We start from the raw sequence: 20,481 nt of genomic DNA on the forward strand, positions 1-20,481 counted from the left end.
GAGAAGGGAATACTCTCAGGCCAGCATTATCCTAATTCTAAAAGCAAATAAAGACACTACAAAGAAAGGAAGTTATAGGCCAATGTTCCTGATGAACATAGATGCTAAAATCCTCAACAAAATATTAGCAAACCGAATCCAGCAACACATTAAAAAGATCATACACCATGATCAAATGGGATTTATTCTAGGGATACAACATTGGTATGATGTCCACAAATTAATAAACATGATACACCACATGAACAAAAATGAAGGATAAAAACCACATGATTTTATCAACAGATGCAGAAAAAGCATTTGATAAAATCCAGCACCTACAGATGATAAAAAGCTCTCAAAAAAGTGGGAATAGAGGGAACAACCCTCAAAGTAATAAAGGCCATATATGACAAGCCCACGACCAATATCATTCTCAATGGGAAAAATCTAAAAGTATTTGCCTTAATATTGAGAATAAGACAGGGATGTCTGCTTTCTCTACTCTTATTCAACAATGTATGGAAAGTCCTAGCCACAGCATTGAGAAGAAATAAAAGGCATCCAAATTGGAAAAGAAAAAGCAAAACAACCATTATCTGCAGATAACATGATACTGTATATAGACATCCCTAAATATTCCACCAAAAAACTACTAGATCTTATAAATAAATTTAGTAATGTGGTTGGCTACAAAATTAATATTCAGAAATTGGTGGCACTTTTATACACCAATAATGAACTATCAGAAAGGGAAACTAAGAAAGCAATCCCATTCACAACTGCAACAACAACAAAAAATAAGGTCCCTAGGAATAAATTTAATCGAAGAGGCAAAAGACCTGTACTCAGAAAATTATAAGACACCGAAGAAAGAAAACCGAGGAAGATAAAAATAAGTGAAAGCATATACCATGTCCATGGACAGGAAGAATTAATATCATTAAAATGTCCACACTACCCAGAGCAATCTATAGATTAAATGCAATTCCTATCAAAATACCAATGGCATATTTCACAGAAATAGAACAAATATTCCAAAAATTTACACGGAACCATTAATGACCCGAAAGAACCTCAGCAAACTTGAGAAAAGAGAAGAAAGTTAGAAGTATCACAATACCTGATATTAAAGTATACTACATGCCACAGTAATCAAAACAGCCTGGTACTGGAATAAAAGTAGACATATAGATCAATGGAACAGAGAAGAGAGCCTAGAAATAAATCAATGCCTTTATGGTCAGTTGATATATGACAAAGGAGCTAAGAACATACTATGGGGTAAAGACAGTCTTTTAATTAATGGTATTGGAAAAATTGGACAGATATATGCAGAAAAAAAATGAAATCAGACTACCTCCTTAAACCATACACTCAATCTGGATTAAAGACTTAAAAGTAAGACTCAAAACCATAAAAATCTTAGAAGGAAACAAAGCAGTAAAATCTCGGACATAGCAATATTTTTTCTGATATATGAGAAATTTCCTTGGGCAAGGGAAACCAAAGGAAAAAATGAATGTCACACTAAAAAGTTTTTGCACAGCAAAGGAAAACATCAACAAAATGAAAAGACAATTCACTGAGTGGAAGAAAATATTTGCCGATGATACATTTGACAGGGGCTGATACCCAAAATTTATAAAGAATCCATGTAACTTAACACCGAAAACACAAGCAATCCAATTAAAAAATGGGCAAAAGGCCTGAATAGACACTTCCCCGAAGACCACACAGATGGCCAATAGACATATGAAAAAGATGTTCAACATCACTCATTAACAGAGAAATGCAAAAACCAGAATGAGATACCACCTCACACCGGTCAGAATGGCAAGGATCAATAAATCACCAAACAACAGGTGCTGACAAGGAAGTGGGGAAAAGGTAACCTTCATGCACTGTTGGTGGGAATGCAGACTGGTGCAAAAAATCAAAAACAGAACTGCCTTGCTGCCCAGTGATTCCACTTCTAATATATATCCAAAGAAATCTGAAACACTGATTCAAAGGCATATATACACTCCTATGTTCATTGCTGTGCTATTTACAATAGCCAAGATTTGAAAGGCCAAGTGCCCATCAGTAGATGAATGAGTAAAAAAGCTTGATACAGTTACACCAATGTATCAGCCGTAAAATAGAAGGAAATCTTAACTTTTGTGACAACATGGCCTGTAGAGTATTACGCTAAGTGAAATAAGTCAGTCAGAGAAAGACAAGTACTGTATGATTTCATTTATATATGGAACCTAGTGAACAAAATAAACAAACAAAATAGTAACAGACTCATAGATACAGAGAAGAGACTGACAGCTGTCAGAGGTGGGGAGTAGGGGCTGGGTGAAATAGGTGAAGAGTTTAAACAAAAAACAAAACAAAATATTCATAGACCAGACATCAGCATGGTGTTACCAAAAGGAAAGGGGGTGAGTCCAGGTAGAAGAGAATCAAAGGGGTGCTAAATAGTGGCAGAAGGAGATTTTACTTTGGGTGGGGAAAACACAATATGATATGCAGATAATGTTATAGAAATGTAGACCTGAAACCTACACAATTTTATTAATCAATATAACCATAATAAGTTCAATAACTCTCCCAAAAGTCCCAGGATTACTTACCTGCGTTGGACAGAAATTCAGATAATCTGTAATAATATCTAGCAAAAAATCAGGATTTAACTTCTCAAAATACTGTATGCCAAGAGGTAAATCTTGTAATTGTGAAAAATGAGTGTCCAGGACATCATTTAATAAGTTAATAATTTCTTCTTGTTGTTTATTTTTCTTCATAGCAAGAATTGCATGTAAATAGGTTAATTCCTGAAAAATCAGTAGTTTTTATATAAATTACTTCATTCAGTTATAATACCTTTTATTTCTACTTAGATTTCAAATGTATGTAAAGTGTTATTGATGTGAAATAGCTGTCCAAAATTAAGTATTAGCTAGGGTGGCCTTTTAGAATCTTGTGGAAGAATATTTAAAGTCTAATTTTGCATTGAGGTAAGTTAATAAATGAAACTACAAATTAAAATTAGTGTACATTAGTCTTCTAAATTTATTACTAAATAATAGGATCATTTAAAATTTCATATTTTTATGAACAGTAGCTGAAATCTACTATCTAATAAAATAAAATACTGTACCGCGTATTTCCCAAAAGACTGCTGAATTTCACTAAGGAATTCTAGATGCTGATCTGCATCCTGTAACTGTCCTTCTATTAACTGACATCGGATAAATCCTAAAACCAAATAGAAGAGAAAGAGTCAATGTCCACATATTTGGTTTTAGGAATGCAAACTTTAAGCTAACACAAACAACATTAATAAAACAGGATTGCCCTCACCATAATACATGAAAAATTTAGATTAAAAAAAAAGAGAGAGAAAATGGTAAAAAATAAATAAAATGGGTAGCCTGGTACCCATATAAGATCTGTTATGATAAAATTCATAATATATAGGAACTATCTCATAAAAACATTATCTAGAGATAATACATATAAAGTAAAAACTGTTTTTAAAGATACATGAATTTAATCTATTGGGGATAGTGTAAAATAGTTTAATTTTAGAAAACCACAAAAAGTATTTTTCATGGTAGCATGAAAAGCAATTATGAGTTGCTTCTATATGATGAACATTAACAGAGATAGCAGTCATACCAATCAGTGCCACGATATTAGTTTCTTCAAGATTTATATTTATAGCAAGCTTATAATACTTCAATGCTTCCTTAACTTTTTCTTGTAAAAGCATTTGGTAGCCAAGTTCTGTAGCATATTCTGATTGCTGCGGGTTTAAACTGAAAGCTCTTTCTAATAATGTTTGAATTTTTTGAAGGATGAGTTGATTACGTCCACACTAAAAAGAAAAATAAAAAGATTGAAAGTTAGACTAGAAAACTTCTATTCAGTCAAAAGGATTACTTTTTCTAAATATATGTATGTATTATTTGCACTTCACAGAAGCAAAATGAAAAGAAATAAATTTAATAATAAATAGTATATAAAACTTCTCTACTATCTAGACAGGGCAGCAAAAGAGTTTATTTTCTTTCAAACCTTATATATACTGAGTTATGCTTTTAAAAAAGAGCTCTCTGGACAAGTACACTCCTAATGATGTTGCTTTACAAGCATATTTCTTATAACTTTTTTCAAACTGTCTTATGAATGTTATAGAAAATAGACAAGAAAGTTATTCCTTCAAGCTCTTGCCCATGTGGCTCAGTCGGTTGGGAGTCATCCCGCAAACTAAAAGGTTGCAGGTTTGATTCCTAGTATCGTTAGGGCGCGTACAAAAGGCACCTGATGAATGTTTCTTTCCCTCTCTTTCTCCTTCCTTTCCTCTCTCTAAAATCATTAAGCATGTCCTCAGGTGAGGATTAAAAAAAAACAAAACAAGAAAGTTATTGCTTTAAGGTTATATGCTTTGTTTTGTGTTTTATGAAAACAAAAACAGTGCTGCCATTATTTTTTAAAATTATGCCTTAGAATCTTCTTTTAAAGTTTCACAAATATTTTAAGAAATGGCAATGCTGCTAGAATAAGTATGTAACTTTTGAAGACAACAACCTTTAAAAGTAAAATACTAAACTATTTGAATTTTTGTAAACTAGTCAGATGTCTGGCAACAGCTAAATAAGAAGGGTAAATACACCTTCCTTAACTCAAACTTTCATTATAGCAGAATTTGTTTTCCTCTAAACTTCACACAATCTGACAATCTGTTTTTAAATAAGAAAACTCAGTTTATTTATGTCATTTAACAATCACTATCCTTGGTTTTATTTCAACTTTACATTTACTAATTATTTTACTTACTTATATGTACATTTTTCCTTTCTTTTTTTCCTAGTTTAATTAACTCTTCAATCTGTTCATTTCAGATATTGATTTCTAGATTCTGCTGGTTTTTTCCTATTTCATCCCAATTACCTTCTTTTCACTGGGCACTTGTAATGCCAATATGTCTTTAATATAAAAGAAGTAAGATACCAACCATTTCTTCCACCAAAATAGTCTATTTTCCACAGCAGACTTTTTTCAAAGTTTTTAAAAACAAAACCTTATTTATAAATCCTATGCTCTTATTAAAATAAACAATTTTCTATTTCCTTTCCCTGGAAGACACTTCCCTCTCCTTAAAGGCTCAACAAGTGCCACTTCCTCCATGAAGCCTCCATGATGGCTTCTCATAGTTGGCAACCATATCTCCTCAGTACTGCCTTTCTTTTAAATGTGTCACATATTTATATACGTATCATATTTTCACTCTAGGTCATATGCTCTTTGGTGTCTCAACCTTTGTGACTTATTTTCTCTTTCTACCTATAGATATAGCAGAGCTCTGGCACACAGTGGGAACTTACAGTTCTGCTGAAGGCTATCGTGATCTTATAAAAAAGCTGAGCATTCTGTGGTTCCAGGGCATCCAATGCATTTCCTAGGTTTTCCAGTGTGGTTGCAGCCTAAAACAGAAGTGCCCAGTGTAATTTTAAAATAAACTATGACATAAAGAACATAATATACGGCATGCAGGCTAATAAATATTATTTAAAAAGATATTTTTTTTTACTAATGAGTCCTCTTCCAAGAAAATCTTTTATGTATTAAAACTTCTTTACAAAAGCTTAATAATTTTCAATAAGTAATGAGTTTTAGAATGTTTTTAAATATTTGTTATTAAATGGAAACATTTGGGTGGGTAAACAAACCCATAATGTTCAATTAACTGTACATGCCAAGCTCCCTCTATAAAAATTAATTCATGCTTAGTGAAATAAGCCAGGCAAAGAAAGAAAAATACCATATGATATCACCTAATACAGGAAACTAAAGAACAACACAAACGAACTAAATAGAACAAAGAGCAGAACAGCAGTTATAGGGGGTAGGGGGGAGGGAGAGAAGGGGGATAAGGGAAGGGTTTAGTCAAAAAATGTGTATAAATGACTCATGGACATGGACAACGGGGAGGGATATGATTGTGGGAGAAGGGGTGGGCTGGGTGGGGGAGAGAAATGGGGGAAAAATGGGACAACTGTAACTGAAAAACCAAAAAGTTAAAAAATAAATAAAACAATTCATGACACAAATAAGATATGAATAATAACATATTTACAGACATTAACATTATATAAGATCAGCCCTTGGATTACCTATGTAGCCTGGTTTGTATTTAAAATATGTAGAATAGAAAAATCATTAAGCTACTTAAGTAATTTCAATGCCTGGGAAATTTACTGAAGATCTGGCCCTACTAAAATTCTTTTAATATTTACTGAAGTACCTATTAGGTACAGTCACATTATCTAATTTAACAAATCTACTATGTATTATAATACCAGTTGCTTCAGAGTGGATTTTGGTATTCCATGGTCTGGTACAGTCAATCTGTTCTCTACTAGAAAAATATGTACCTTACTATAAGATCCAATGGAATTTCATCCAAGCCCAGTTAACTTATACAAACTCACTTAAATTTTAAAAATATATACTATGAATTACATTTATTATATGTACTCTTCCATACCCAGTATCACTAGTTACATTAACCAAAAATATTACTGCATGGGAGTTTTATATAGAAAACCACATATACTGTAATAATGATCAAAGGAATTTTTAGGGGTAATGTTGACTATATAATGTTTCTACTAGTTGATTTAAGAAGCTCATTTCTTTGTTAAAGTGTATTTTCAAGAATCAGAAAAAAAGATGGCAGAGGAGTGAGGGGAGGCTGCACTTGCTTACTCCTGAAAACCGTCTGCAGTTTTGGCTAATTGTGGACAAATCGTCTCAGTTACCATCTGGATACTGGTGGGAGTTGAGCCTTGGGGCAGCTGGTAGCAGAGGAGACCTACTCAGAGCGACCTGTCTGGTGAGAATGGTGGAGGAGACCAGGGACAGAGGTGAGCTCTGGCTGGCTTGGCTCCCAGAGCAGTGGCTGGCCACCCCCCACCCCTCCACTAAGGCTGTGCACCCGAGCCGCCTCTGGCCTGGCACCCCACCCCCGCCCTAAGGTGAGCTCTATTGCGAGGATGCATTTGGCTCACCTGCCCCGGGCTGCGTGCTCACGGGGGTACATTCTGCCAGCCCTGAGCTAAGTGCACAAGCCCTGAGCATTTGGCCCACCCACCCACCCCGGGCTGCATGCTCCCAGGGGCACATGCGGCCCACTCTCCCTAGGCTGCAGCTGAAGGAGGGTGAATGAACTAGAGTCACTTTGGAAAAGTTTTGGGCACTGGTTTTGGAGAAAGAGCTGGGGGAGCAGTAGATCAGATCTCAGTGCAGACTCATCCCCAGTGCGACGGGAGAACTCTCTTAAGCAGACTACTTCCCTCCAAGTGGCATCAGCCAGAGGGTGAGCAGCAGCCCCTCCCAGAGAAATTACTCAGCCCCAACCCCCATGGTGCTTAAGCATGACTGCAGATTACAGAGTAACTACCGCATAAAACAACAGGAAGAGATAGACACGGGCAGTAGAACACTAGTAGGCTCAAATAGCCTGCCTATATCCAGAGTGGGACATCAGGGATAGATCCAGAAAGAGAAGAAAGTGGAATAAAAAAAAACAGGTTCTACAGAAACCAATTCCACTGAGATCTTCTACAGGGGTTTTCTGTCTCCTGCTCACTATACATCCTTATTAATACTGGATCATTCGCAGTTGATACAACGATTGAGGGTGGGGGATATCTTTGGGAGTGTGGGATTCTTGCCTGCACTTGCAGCTCTGTTTTAGCAGCAGCTCAACAACTGTTTACAAGACGAGTTGGGCGAAATGACTCTCAGTCAGCTAATTGGAGGGAAGGAACCACCAAAGAGCAACACAGCAACAACCAAAACCAAAATACCAACAGAGTCCAAATAAAATGTATAAAGAGCATCCCAAGAGCATCAAGTTCAGGAGATTAAGGAGCCTGCATCATTGAATCCCACAAAATTCCTACCACAGAAGGTCACACATCAAAGTCAGGAAATAAAAGCAGATCAACCTAAGAAACAGAAACGAACAAGAAGAGTCACCTAAAATGGGGAGATGAAGAAACAACACTCTATTGAAAGGAAAGAAGGAATTCCCAGAAGGAGGAATAGATGAAATAGAGGCAAGCAAACTATCAGACATAGAATTCAAAGCAATGGTAATGAGGAACCTCAATGAACTCATCAAACGCAGAGAAAACAAGCTCCAGGGGAACTACAAAGAACTCCAGGGAAACTACAAAGAACTTCAAGGAAGCTACAAGAAACATATGAGAACTATGTCAACATTAAAAGGACATAGAAACTATCAATAAGAACCAGGAAGAAATGAAAAATACAATTTCTGAACTGAAGAACTCAGTAGAAGGAATCAAAAGCAGATTAAATGAAGCAGAGGATTGGATCAGCGAGCTGGAGGACAACGTAGAAAAAAATTCCCAGACAGTGCAACAAAATGAAAAAAGACTTAAAAAGAATGAAGAGGGTTTAAGAGAGCTACAGGACAACATGAAATGTAATAATCTCTGTATCATAGGGATACTGGAAGGAGAAGAAGAGGAACAAGGGATAGGTTGTAAAAGTAATGACAGAAAAATTCCCGAACATGAGGAGAGAAAAAGCCTCACAAGTACAGGAAGCACAGAGAGTTCCAATGAAGATGAACTGAAGGAGGCCCACTCTAAGACACATCATAATTAAAATGGCAACATTCAAAGACAAAGAGAGAATCCTAAAGGCAGCAAGAGAAAAACTGCAAATAATACACAAGGGAGCCTGGATAAGGCTATCAGCTGATTTTTCAGCAGAAACACTACAAGCTAGAAGGTCATGGCAAAAAATATTGCAAGCAATGAAAAACGAAGGCCTACAAACAAGACTACTCTACCCAGCAAGGCTCTCTTTCAAAATAGAAGGTGAAATAAGGAATTTCCCAGGCAAAGGAAAACTAAAAGGATACATCTCCACCAAACCAGCATTGCAAGAGATAAAGGGAATGCTTTAAGAGGAGAAGAAAATGAGAGAGGGAGAGGAACACAGGTACAAAGGGAAAAAATTGCAATGAATAAATACCTATCAATAATAACCTTAAATGTAAATGGATTAAATGCAATAATCAAAAGACATAGGGTAGCAGAACAGATATGAAAACATGACCTATATATATGCTGTCCACAGAGACCCACCTCAAAACAAAAGATATACACAGATTGAAAGTGAAGGGATGGAAAAAAGTATTTAAAGTAAATGGACATGAAAAAAAGCTGGGGTAACTACACATATATCAGACAAAACAGATTTCACAGCAAAGGCCATAAAAAGAGACAAAGAAGGACATTTCAAAATACTTAAGGGAACAATCCATCAAGAAGATATAATCCTGGTAAACAAATGTGCACCCAACATAGGAGCACCCAAATATATAAGGAAAATCCTGGAAGACTACAAGATGGATATCTACAGCAACATACTCATAGCAGGGGACGTTAAAAGTATTTAAAGTAAATGGACATGAAAAAAAGCTGGGGTAACTACACATATATCAGACAAAACAGATTTCACAGCAAAGGCCATAAAAAGAGACAAAGAAGGACATTTCAAAATACTTAAGGGAACAATCCATCAAGAAGATATAATCCTGGTAAACAAATATGCACCCAACATAGGAGCACCCAAATATATAAGGAAAATCCTGGAAGACTACAAGATGGATATCTACAGCAACATACTCATAGCAGGGGACGTTAACACCCCACTGTCAACAATGGACAGATCTTCAAACAAAGAGACACCAAGGATATTGAGGCACTGAACAACACTCTAGATCAGTGGTTCTCAACCTTCCTAATGACGTGACCCTTTAATAAAGTTCCTAATGTTGTGGTGACCCCCAACCATAAAATTATTTTCGTTACTACTTCATAACTGAAATTTTGCTACTGTTATGAATCGTAATTTAAATATCTGATATGCAGGATGTATTTTCATTGTTACAAATTGAACATAATTAAAGCATAGTGATTCATTATAAAAACAATATGTAATTATATATGTGTTTTCCGATGGTCTTAGGTGATCCCTGTGAAAGGGTCATTCAACCCCCAAAGGGGTCATGACCCACAGGTTGAGAACCTCTGCTCTAGATCAAATGGACGTAGTTGATATATGTATATAGAACGTTTCACCCCAAAGAAGCAAAATATACATTCTTTTCAAGTACACATGGAACATTCTCAAAGACAGACCACATGGTAGGGCACAAAACAAGCCTCAACAAACTCAAGAAAATTGAAATTATATCAAGCATCTTCTCAGATCACAATAGCTTGAAACTGGAAATCACCCTCAAGGAAAAAACTCAAAGACATTCAAACTCATGGAGAATGAATAACATGCTATAAATAATAAATGGGTTAACAATGACATCAAGAAAGAAATCAAGAAGTTTCTAGAAAGAAATCAAGAAGTTTCTAGAAACAAACAATAATGAACACAGAACAGTCCAAAACCTATGGGACACAGCAAAAGCAGTCCTGAGAGGAAAGTTCATAGCAATACAAGCCTAACTAAAAAGGATAGAAGAATCTCAAATAAAAAATCTAACCCTACAGCTACAGGAACTAGAGGAACAACAACAAACAAAGCCCAGAGCAAGTAGAAAGAAGGAAATCATCAAGATCAGGGCAGAATTAAATGACATAGAGACTAAACAAACAATTCAAAAGGTCAATAAAACCAGGAACTGGTTCTTTGAAAAGATAAACAAAATTGACAAATTTTTAAACAGGCTCATCAAGAAAAAAGAGAGGGCCCAAGTAAACAAAATCAGAAACGAAAGAGGAGAAATCACAACCAATACCACAGAAATACAAAGGCTTGTAAAAAATTACTATGAACAACTGTATACCAAGAAGTTTGACAATCTACATGATATGGACAAATTTCTAAACATATAATCTTCCAAAACTGAATCAAGAAAAAGCAGAAAGCCTGAATAGACCAATAACAACTAGTGAAACTGAAGCAGTAATCAAAAAACTCCCAGCACACAAAAGCCCTGAACTGGATGGCTTCACAGGAGAATTTAACAAAACATTTTGGGAAGAATTAACTCCTATCCTTCTCAAACTATTCCAAAAAAATCCAAAAAGAGGGAAGACTCCCAAACTCTTTTTATGAAGCCAGTATTACTCTAATTCCAAAACCAGGTCAAGATACAACAAAGAAAGAAAACTATCGTCAATATTGCTGATGAACACAGATGCTAAAATCCTCAACAAAATATTGGCAAAGTGGATCCAATAACACATTAAAAAGATTATATACCACAATCAAGTGGGATTCATCCCAGGGATGCAAGGATGGTTTAATATTCACAAATCAATAAACATAATACACCATATGAACAAAATGAAAGAAAAAAAACCCATGATCATATCAATAGATGCTAAAAAAGCAGTTGATAAAGTACAACATCCATTTATGATGAAAACACTCAGCAAAATGGGAATAGAAGGATCATACTTCAACATAATAAAGGCCATATATGAGAAACCTGAAGCCAACATCATACTCAATGGGTAAAACCTGAAAGCATTCCCCCTAAGATAAGGAACAAGACAAGGATGTCCACTCTCTCCGTTCCTATTCAACATAGTATTAGAAGTTCTAGCCACAGCAATCAGACAAGAAAAAGAAATAAAAGGCAACCAAACTGGAAAAGAGGAAGTAAAACTCTCATTATCTGCAGATGATGCTATAGTGTATATAGAAAACCCTATAGACTTCACAAAAAAATTACATGACCTAATAAGTAAATTTGGCAAAATAGCAGGGTACAAAGTCAATACTCAGAAATTGAAGGCATTTCTGTACACCAACAATAAAATATCTGAGATAGAAACTAGAAAAAAAATCCCATTTACCAAAGAGGTAAAAGACTTGTACGCAGAAAACTACATAACACCAAAGAAAGAAATTAAAGAAGATACAAATAAATGGAAGCACATACCATTGTCATTGGGAAAGAATCAACATCATTAAAATGTCCATACTGCCCAGAGCAATTTATAGATTCAATGCAATCCCTATTAAAATACCAACAACATATTTCACAGACCTAGAACAAATACTTCAAAAATTTATATGGAACCAAAAGACCCTGAATTGCCACAGCAATCCTGAGAAAGAAGAACACAGTAGGAAGAATCACAGTACCTGATATAAAACTATACTACAAAGCCACGGTAATCAAAACAGCCTGGTACTGGCATAAGAACAGACATATAGATCAATGGAACAGAATAGAGAGCCCAGAGATAAACCCAGGTCTATATGGTCAACTAATATTTGACAAAGGGGGAAGGAACATAAAATGGGGTGAGAAGAGCCTGTTCAACAAACGGTGCTGGGAGAACTGGACAGGGACATGCAAACAAATGAAATACTAATGAACAACACAAACAGATGAGCAAAACTGAACAAGAGGCAAGTAAACAAGGAGCAGACTAACAGTGACCAGGGGGAAGGAGGAAGGAGAGAAGGGGTGTAAGAAGGGGAAGGGTCTAGTCAAGGAACTAGTATAAATGGACAATGGGGTGTGGAATGGGGTGGAAGAAGGGGTGGGTGGGGTGGGGGGAGCAATGGGGGAAAATGTGGGACTACTGTAATAGAAAAACTATTTAAAAAAATTAAAATTAAAATTAAAAAAACAAGAATTAACTATAAAGTACCATGACATACATCATTCTAAGAGACCAATTCCTGTATTTTTAACATAGAAACTTAAATAGTACAATACAACTTACCTTTTCTATATCTCCTTCCCTACACAAATAGTAAAGAGCCAGCATTCTTAGTGCTTCCACATTTTGTTTATCTTGAAGTAGTAACCTGCAGAAAAACAATCATAGAAATAAACTCCCTGGTATGTATTTTCTTTTGAGGGCTTGAAAAGTTGGGTTGCTGTTCTGATTACTCTACTGTCATTTTAAATAAGTAATTTTACTTAGTAAAATGGGATCTCCTTTATGAGAATTATCAACCTCATGTTTAAACTAAAAACATTCTGAATCTTAACTTTTAGTAAGTTTAAAAAAGATATGAATAAATTGTATAAGTTTCACGGAATCCCTTTGGCAATCCTAAATAAAGTATTAGCTAACTATATACAACAATATGTTAAAAGAATAATTCATCCCGATCAGGCAAATTTATTACAAGAATTCTAGGAATACAATGACAGGTTGAATATTTTTTAAAAATCTGTTAATGCAATTCTCATATTAAAATATTGGTAGGTCCCTGTGATAAAAACAAACTAGAAAATATTATGAAAAATATTCTATTAATAATAGAAATAACTCTGCTTCAATAAAAAACAAAGATATCAAAAGCTTGCAAAAGCTACAAAAATCCATATAAACTTTACTCAAGGGCATTTAGAAAAGGAACTAAATGAAGTAACACACTAGTTTTCTTATCATGGATGGTGCAGTACATTGAGTAGCTCCAGTTTTTCCAACCTCCCTGAATTCATGCCTTCTGCCATGTAACTGAGCAGTCTCTCCTACAAAAGCTGGAGTGCACTTCACTGCTCCTTATTATAGACTGGGACATTTTCCTTATATTGGACAGTGGGATATGGGCAAGAGTGGCAGTGTGCCACGCCTAAGTTTCAGGAGCACCACATATTTCTGTTTGTCCTCTTGTATCTCTGCTATGGCTATGAGAAGAGCTCTCTCTGGGTAGCTGCTACTCTTTGACTTGAGCCCAGGGGAGAACACACTGAGAGTTGACCAGAGCCCATACTGCAAAGAGGTGCCACAGCCCTGCAGCTGGATCTGAAATTTGAAGCAGAGCCCCAGCCAGGCCTGGTTGAAATCAGCCAACCCTAGATGATCCACACAAAAGAAATGAGTGCTTATGTCTTATGTCCTGAGATTCGTAGTTGTTTGCTATGTACTAATAGTTACCTGCTAATACTCATTTTTGATTGAAAATATTCTCCCCAAATAATCTATAAATCTAATGCAATTAAAATCAAAATCTTAAAAAAGTTTATTTTTAACTTAATTCTGACATTCAACTGCAAAAGAAGAGCCAAGAAAACTATCCAAAAGAAACAATATGAAAAGTTACCCTAAAAATATCAAAATCCATTGGAAATTTAGGAAAAAACTAGAACCCAGTTAAAAAGAAATAAAAAAAGTCTATATACAGAAAAAAAAGATTTTAAAATAAGGATACTCAATCTCAACATGATTAAGGAAATGAAAATTATAAAAAAGGTATCATTCTTATTCTATCATATTGATTAAAAACAAATAAACCAACCACACTGGTAATAGCCAGAATGAGAATAGGGGAAGGGGGCATTCAGTAGACTATTGAAGGGAGTATAAATTAGTGTAACTTCTTAGGAGAACAATTTAGCAGTGTTTATCAAAATTTAAGTGTCAATACCTGGGGCAGAGACTGCAACCTCTCTCCTCAAAGACATTCTTCCCCTATTTGCTTGGCCACATGGCTAACCAACATTTCCCATCCATCTTTGCAGTTAGATGTGGGCAATGTGCGATGAAGTGATACATGCCATTTTTGGGCCTGGGCTTTAAAAGAAGTGAAGTTACTCCTCCACACTCTGCCCATCTGCCAGCTGGATACCAGTGCAAATGAGGTTTCAGAAAACAGCAGAGTAGCAAGATGGAAAGAGCCCACCTAGGACCTTGATCAATAGGAAGGCTGCCTGATCAATCGTAACACCCACCCAAAACTGTTACACCTAAAAACAACAAAAATTCTACTGAATTAAACCATCATATGTTTTTATCAATTATTTATGGGAGCTTGTCCTACTTAACAAATACAATATGCTTTAATTCAGTAATCCCTCATTTAAGAAACCATCCTTCAGAGATATCCTGTATCTGTATAAAGATCGTGTGTATGGGTGCATGTATCTTCTCATCGCAATATTTGAAGAGCGAAAAATTGGAAACAGCCTAACTGCCTACCAGTAGAAAAAATAAACTATCTGTATGTTCATTTTATTGAATGCTATTCATTTTTAATAATTAAGTATCTCTGTGTGAATGGACATACATGGATATGCATGAAATACTAAGCTAAAGAAAAATAAAAGTTAAACACTGTATAAAAAAGAGAGTCTGTCTTGGAACAGCTTGTCAGATTTCTGTAAACCAATAAATTCAGTTTTAAACGAGGCAGGGTTAAATTTTTCCTCAATTCTATATTTTTAGAAAAGTCAATTTTAAAAAACCTTATGATAAAAAAAAATACAAGATAAAAAAAGGTACTTGTGTCATATTTTTACATCACCTTTGTGCGATCTCAATCGTCTGGTCCCAGTCCCTCAAGGCTAGCTGTAGTTTCATTTTCTGTACAAAAGCAGGAAGAAAACTTGGAAAGTTCACGATTATCTGGTTCACTGTCTCCAGAGCACCTAAATAATTCTGGCGCATCTCAAGGCATTGTGCCTAATGAGAGAAGAAATAAGTGACATCAAAACAGTGACCACATAACCAAGGTTCTCAAAACAGTTATCCCAAAGTACGTGAAAAGTAGAGCTGAACATTTTCCATAGTTTTGTTCTCTGAAATTTCCAGAAAGAACAGTTAAACCTTTATAATGAGAAAAAAATAAGTTTTTATCAAAACAAAACTTTAAAACATCACAGAATAATAGTATTTCATATAAGTGATTTTGTTTTTAAATCTACTTTTTCAATACCCGAGAAATATAATTATAAGATAAAATGGTTTAAAAAAATTTTTTAAATAAATTTTTGTCCTGCTTATTTACAAGCAGCAACTAAAACTAAGAGATTTTGTATCTTAAAAAAAGAATTACTCTCAGGCTAGAGATAGGATTTTAAAGAATAAGTAAAATAACAGGAAAGTAAACTATCAACAAAATGAAAAGGCCATCTACTCAATGGGAAAATATATTTGCCAATGAAACATCCAATAAGGGGTTAATATCCAAAATTTATAAAGAACTCATACCACTCAAAAACAAAAATCCAATTAAAAAGTGGGCAGAGGACCTGAAAAGATATTTCTCCAAAGATGACATATGGCCAATAGATATATGAAAAGATGTGCAACATCACTAATCATTAGAGAAATACAAATTAAAACCACAATGAGGTACCACCTCACATCTCTCAGAATGGTTATCATCAATAAATCAACAAAGAAGCGTTGGGGAGGATGTGGCAAAAGGTAACCCTTAGGCACTGCTGGTTGGAATATGAAGTGGTACAGCCACTATGGAAACAGTACGGAGGTTCTTTGAAAAATTAAAAATGGCCTTATGAGCCAGCAAGTTCACTTTTGGGTATAAATACATCTGAAGGAACCCAAAACACTAATTCAAAAGAATATATGCTCCCCTATGTTCATTGCAGTTTATTTATCCATAGCCAACATATGGGAACAACTGAAGTTCCCATCAATAGACAAGTGAATAAAAAAGTCGTGGTACATACATACAATGGACTAGTACTCAGCCATAAAAAAGAATGAAATTTTACCATTTGTGACAGCACAGATGGCCCTAAAGGGTATTATGCTAAGTGGAATAAGTCAAAGAAAGACAAATGCCATTATGATTTCATTTATATATGGAATCTAAAGAACAAAATAAATAAAATTGAAACAGACTCATAGATACAGAGAACAGACTGATGGTTTCCAGAGAGTAGGGAGATTGGGGGATTGGGTGAAAGGAATAAAGGGATTAAGCAGTACAAATAGGCAGTTACAAAATAGTCATGGGGATGCAAAGTACAGCAACAGGGAATATAGTCAATAATATTATAATAACTATGTATGGTACCAGGTGGGTACTTGGGAAGTATCACCAGGGTGGGGGTGGGGTGTCACTCTGTAAACTACAAGTTGTTAATCCATTCCAGAACTCACGATGAGTGCCAAAACCTATGAGTACTGAACAAGCAACTTAGTGATCAAGTATTTTCTCCTATGGGGTGGCATCATGACTCATTTAAGTTCTGGCAAGTGCAACAAGTCCCCAGCAAGCGCCAAGTGCTGAAACATCTTTTTCCAGTCAAAATGCAACAGAGTCCAGGATTTGATGAGTTCTGAAGTTGACAAGTACTGTGGTATGACTGTATATGTTTATCTAACCACTATGCTGTATGTCTGAAACTAATACAAAATAATACTGAATGTAAATGTTAATTGAAAAATAAAAATAAACTTCCGGCCAAGATGGAGGCCTACACTGACATGCCCCGTCTCCCTCCACAACTAAGAAGGAATACAACTACCACAAAACCAGAAATAACCAGAAGTTCCAGAAAATAAAGCTATATGAAGTTCAACATATGAAGTTATAAAGAAGTGGTGCTCATTCAGACGGGTAGGAGGGGTGAAGCCAGGGCGGAGAGGTCAAGCTGTGCTGGTGGCGGCAGCAGAAGCAACCATGGCAGGACAGTGGTAAGCACAGACGCTGGTATTTAAGGGGAGGTGAGAAGCACCTGGGGAGCACCCCTGGCTGCAGAACAAACCCGTCAGCTCATGATTACAACGTCGGGGAAGGCAGACCCCCATTGCCTTGAACTGTGAGGCCCTGAGAGTGTGGGGACGGAGGAGGAGGTTCCCAGTCTCTAAGCCGAGAGTGAACAGCAAGAATCCATCTTGAACCCCTGCCCCCACACAAAACGCCACAGTGTGGTGAGAAGGGTTGTCCAGTAGTGATGAGTGTACGGGGCTCAACCCCCTATAGTGTAGGAGGTGTGACAGCCCCGCTCAGGAAGCAAAAGTAAACACAAAACTATCAGGATAGCACAGATCATGATAGAGATCCCAGTGACGCAGCTGACCAGACAGCAAATATCTAATCTAATGGCTCAGCAGAGAGGAAATCTTTCTGAGGCATAGTTCAGAGCTTTGGTTATATGAATGTTTACAGACGTAACAGCGGATCTTAAACAAGACAGGGAAGAAATGAAGGCTAGTCCTGCTGAAATGAATGAAAACACATACAAAACCAGTGGTGAAGGAAAGAAAACCAGGGATCCAATCAACAAATCGGAAAATAGGGAAGGAACAAACAGTCAACCACTGCAGAAAGAGGAAACGAAAAGTGGGGAACATGAGGAGAGGCTCAGAAACCTCTGGGACAGCTATAAGTGGGCCAACATCCGAATCATAGGGCTGCCAGAAGGTGAAGAAGAAGAACTAGAAATGGAAAACTTATGTGAAAAAATAATGAAGCAGAACTTCCCTAACTTGGGGAAGGAAATAGACTTACAGGTCCAGGAAGCACAGAGAGTTCCAAAACAAGTGGACCCAGGGAGAACCACACCAAAACACATTATAATCAAGATGTCAAAAATTAAGGATAAAGAGAGAATCTTAAAAGCAGCAAGACAGAAGAAGAGAATTACATACAAAGGGGTCCCAATAAGACTGTCAGCTGATTTCTCAGAAGAAACTCTGCAGGCGAGAAGGGACTGGCAAGAAATATTCAAAGGAATGAAAAGCAAAAACCTACAACCACGATTACTCTATCCAGTGAAGCTGTCATTCAGAATAGAAGGGCAGAGAAAGTGCTTCCAGAACAAAGTAAAACTGAAGGAGTTCATCAGATCCAAACCACTGATATATGAAATGTTAAAGGGACTTGTAAGAGGATCAAAACTATGAACATTAAACTGAAAACTATGTCACAACAACAGAAGCTAGGGAATCGAAACAAAGGCAAACTAAGTAGGCAATGAGAGTGTGAAGAGAATTATAGGTATGGGGAACATTTTGGGGGGAGGTCAGTAGGGAGGGGGAAGGGGAAAAGGAGAAAGATGGTACAGGAATTAAGAAACATAGTAGGAAGGAGTGGACAGGAAGATGTTGAGAAGAACTATATGCACAACCAATGGACATGGACTAAGAGGGGGGGACAACTGGAGGGAGGGGGTCACTGGGTGGAGGGAAGCAAAGGGAAAATAAATGGTGGGACAACTGTAACAGCATAATCAATAAAGCATATAAAATATAAAATAAAATAAAATAAAATTTAAGAAAAGGAAAATAAAACTCAAACCACTGCCTCTGCCTCCACATTTTCACTACTAAGGATTTCCTTAAAGAAATCATTGGGTAAGACCACAGAGAAGCATATAGATTATATTTATGGTACAATTATTTGTAATAGAAAAAATAAAAATAACGTAAAATGTTCATAAGGATTTAATTATGGTATATCTATTTAATACAATTTTAGTTGATCATTAAAACTAGTGATGTAGATTTGCAGATCTATATTTACTAATATGAAGAGGTGTCTTTTATAAAGTTTACTGTCTACAATGGTGATATTTATTTTTTATCAGATATTATAGTATTCTGGAAATTTTTTCTACAATGTCCATGAATTAATTTCATAGTCAGAAAAAAAAACTATATAGTTAGTAATTTAAGAACAGATAATAAGACATATTTATCACAGATCAGACTTTTAAAACTTTGTTTCTTATCTCCTTTAGGAATAAATTTAGTCCTCGAATATTTCTGTTTAAAGTAAGTATCCAGTCTCAATAGAAATACAGTAGAACTGTAATAAATTCCTGAAAACAGCTTGAGATTATATTCTCATATAAAGGAAAATATGAAAACCATCTAAAGATGCTGCTATGTCAAAATAAATTATTTAAAATTTTTAAGTTGATAATAATAGAAATATTAATGTAGATAATTTTTAAAATTACATATGCCCTTGGAATTTGCCTAAATAGCTGGTAATATAAATCTCAAAATCATGCAAGATCACATCTAATACTTCTGTAGACTATCACCTCCCATATGAATGCATAATATAATACTAATTGACTAAATTTGCTGTGTACTTGGTTAATATTATTACTCATTGGAATTAGACTAACGGAACCTTTCCTGCTGCACTTATACAACAATAAAATAAATAAGTACCTAATTGAAATAGGTTATATCAAAAAAAGTAATTAAACTAATCTTAAGTATTGAAGATAAAAAGTAAATCCCTCCAAGCTGCTTATATATTAACACCAGAATAATAGTCTTATCCTAGAAGATTATCAACTAACTTTTAAAGAATAGAGAGAGAAATAATCAAGAACAATTTTTTAAAAAATTTGCTAAGTCCCCAATCCCTCTAACCTGTGTACTACTTGTACTGGTGGCCATTAGCTGAACAAGCTCTCTAGCCAAAAACTGACAAGGGCAATGTGGGGACTTCACCAATAGCCAAGACACTAATAACCCTCTTCTCTTCTCTCTTTTATTTCCCCAAATTACTGCTTACCTAAAAACTTTTTTCCTAATATATAAATTTAATTTTTTTGCAGAATCAAAAACTAAAGAAAAAATGTTTAAGGTGTTTGGAAAGCATCAATAGGATTGAAGAATGAGTGCAAATTAAACATTTCTACCCATCAATGATTTATAATGACTGCCAACTGCTCACCCCCCAGAATATAAATCA

The 20,481-nt window shown here is 35.6% G+C and overlaps 1 protein-coding gene across 1 annotated transcript in view; it reads right to left on the reverse strand.

Annotated features, from left to right (window-relative positions):
* TTC21B (tetratricopeptide repeat domain 21B) overlaps nt 1–20,481 on the reverse strand; it is an 85,471-nt gene that overhangs the window by 55,638 nt on the left and 9,352 nt on the right. The window contains exons 6-11 of the mRNA XM_090280429.1: nt 15,316–15,473; nt 12,783–12,867; nt 5,361–5,459; nt 3,652–3,850; nt 3,131–3,228; nt 2,604–2,804 (exon numbers count right to left, since the gene is read on the reverse strand). Of these exons, the coding sequence (XP_090136555.1) occupies nt 2,604–2,804; nt 3,131–3,228; nt 3,652–3,850; nt 5,361–5,459; nt 12,783–12,867; nt 15,316–15,473 (840 nt within the window). The remainder of the gene's footprint in view (nt 1–2,603; nt 2,805–3,130; nt 3,229–3,651; nt 3,851–5,360; nt 5,460–12,782; nt 12,868–15,315; nt 15,474–20,481) is intronic.

This window comes from Furipterus horrens, unplaced genomic scaffold (assembly GCF_987537825.1).
Source record: "Furipterus horrens unplaced genomic scaffold, mFurHor1.1.pri manual_scaffold_1, whole genome shotgun sequence".
In the NCBI taxonomy this organism is placed as follows: domain Eukaryota; kingdom Metazoa; phylum Chordata; class Mammalia; order Chiroptera; family Furipteridae; genus Furipterus; species Furipterus horrens.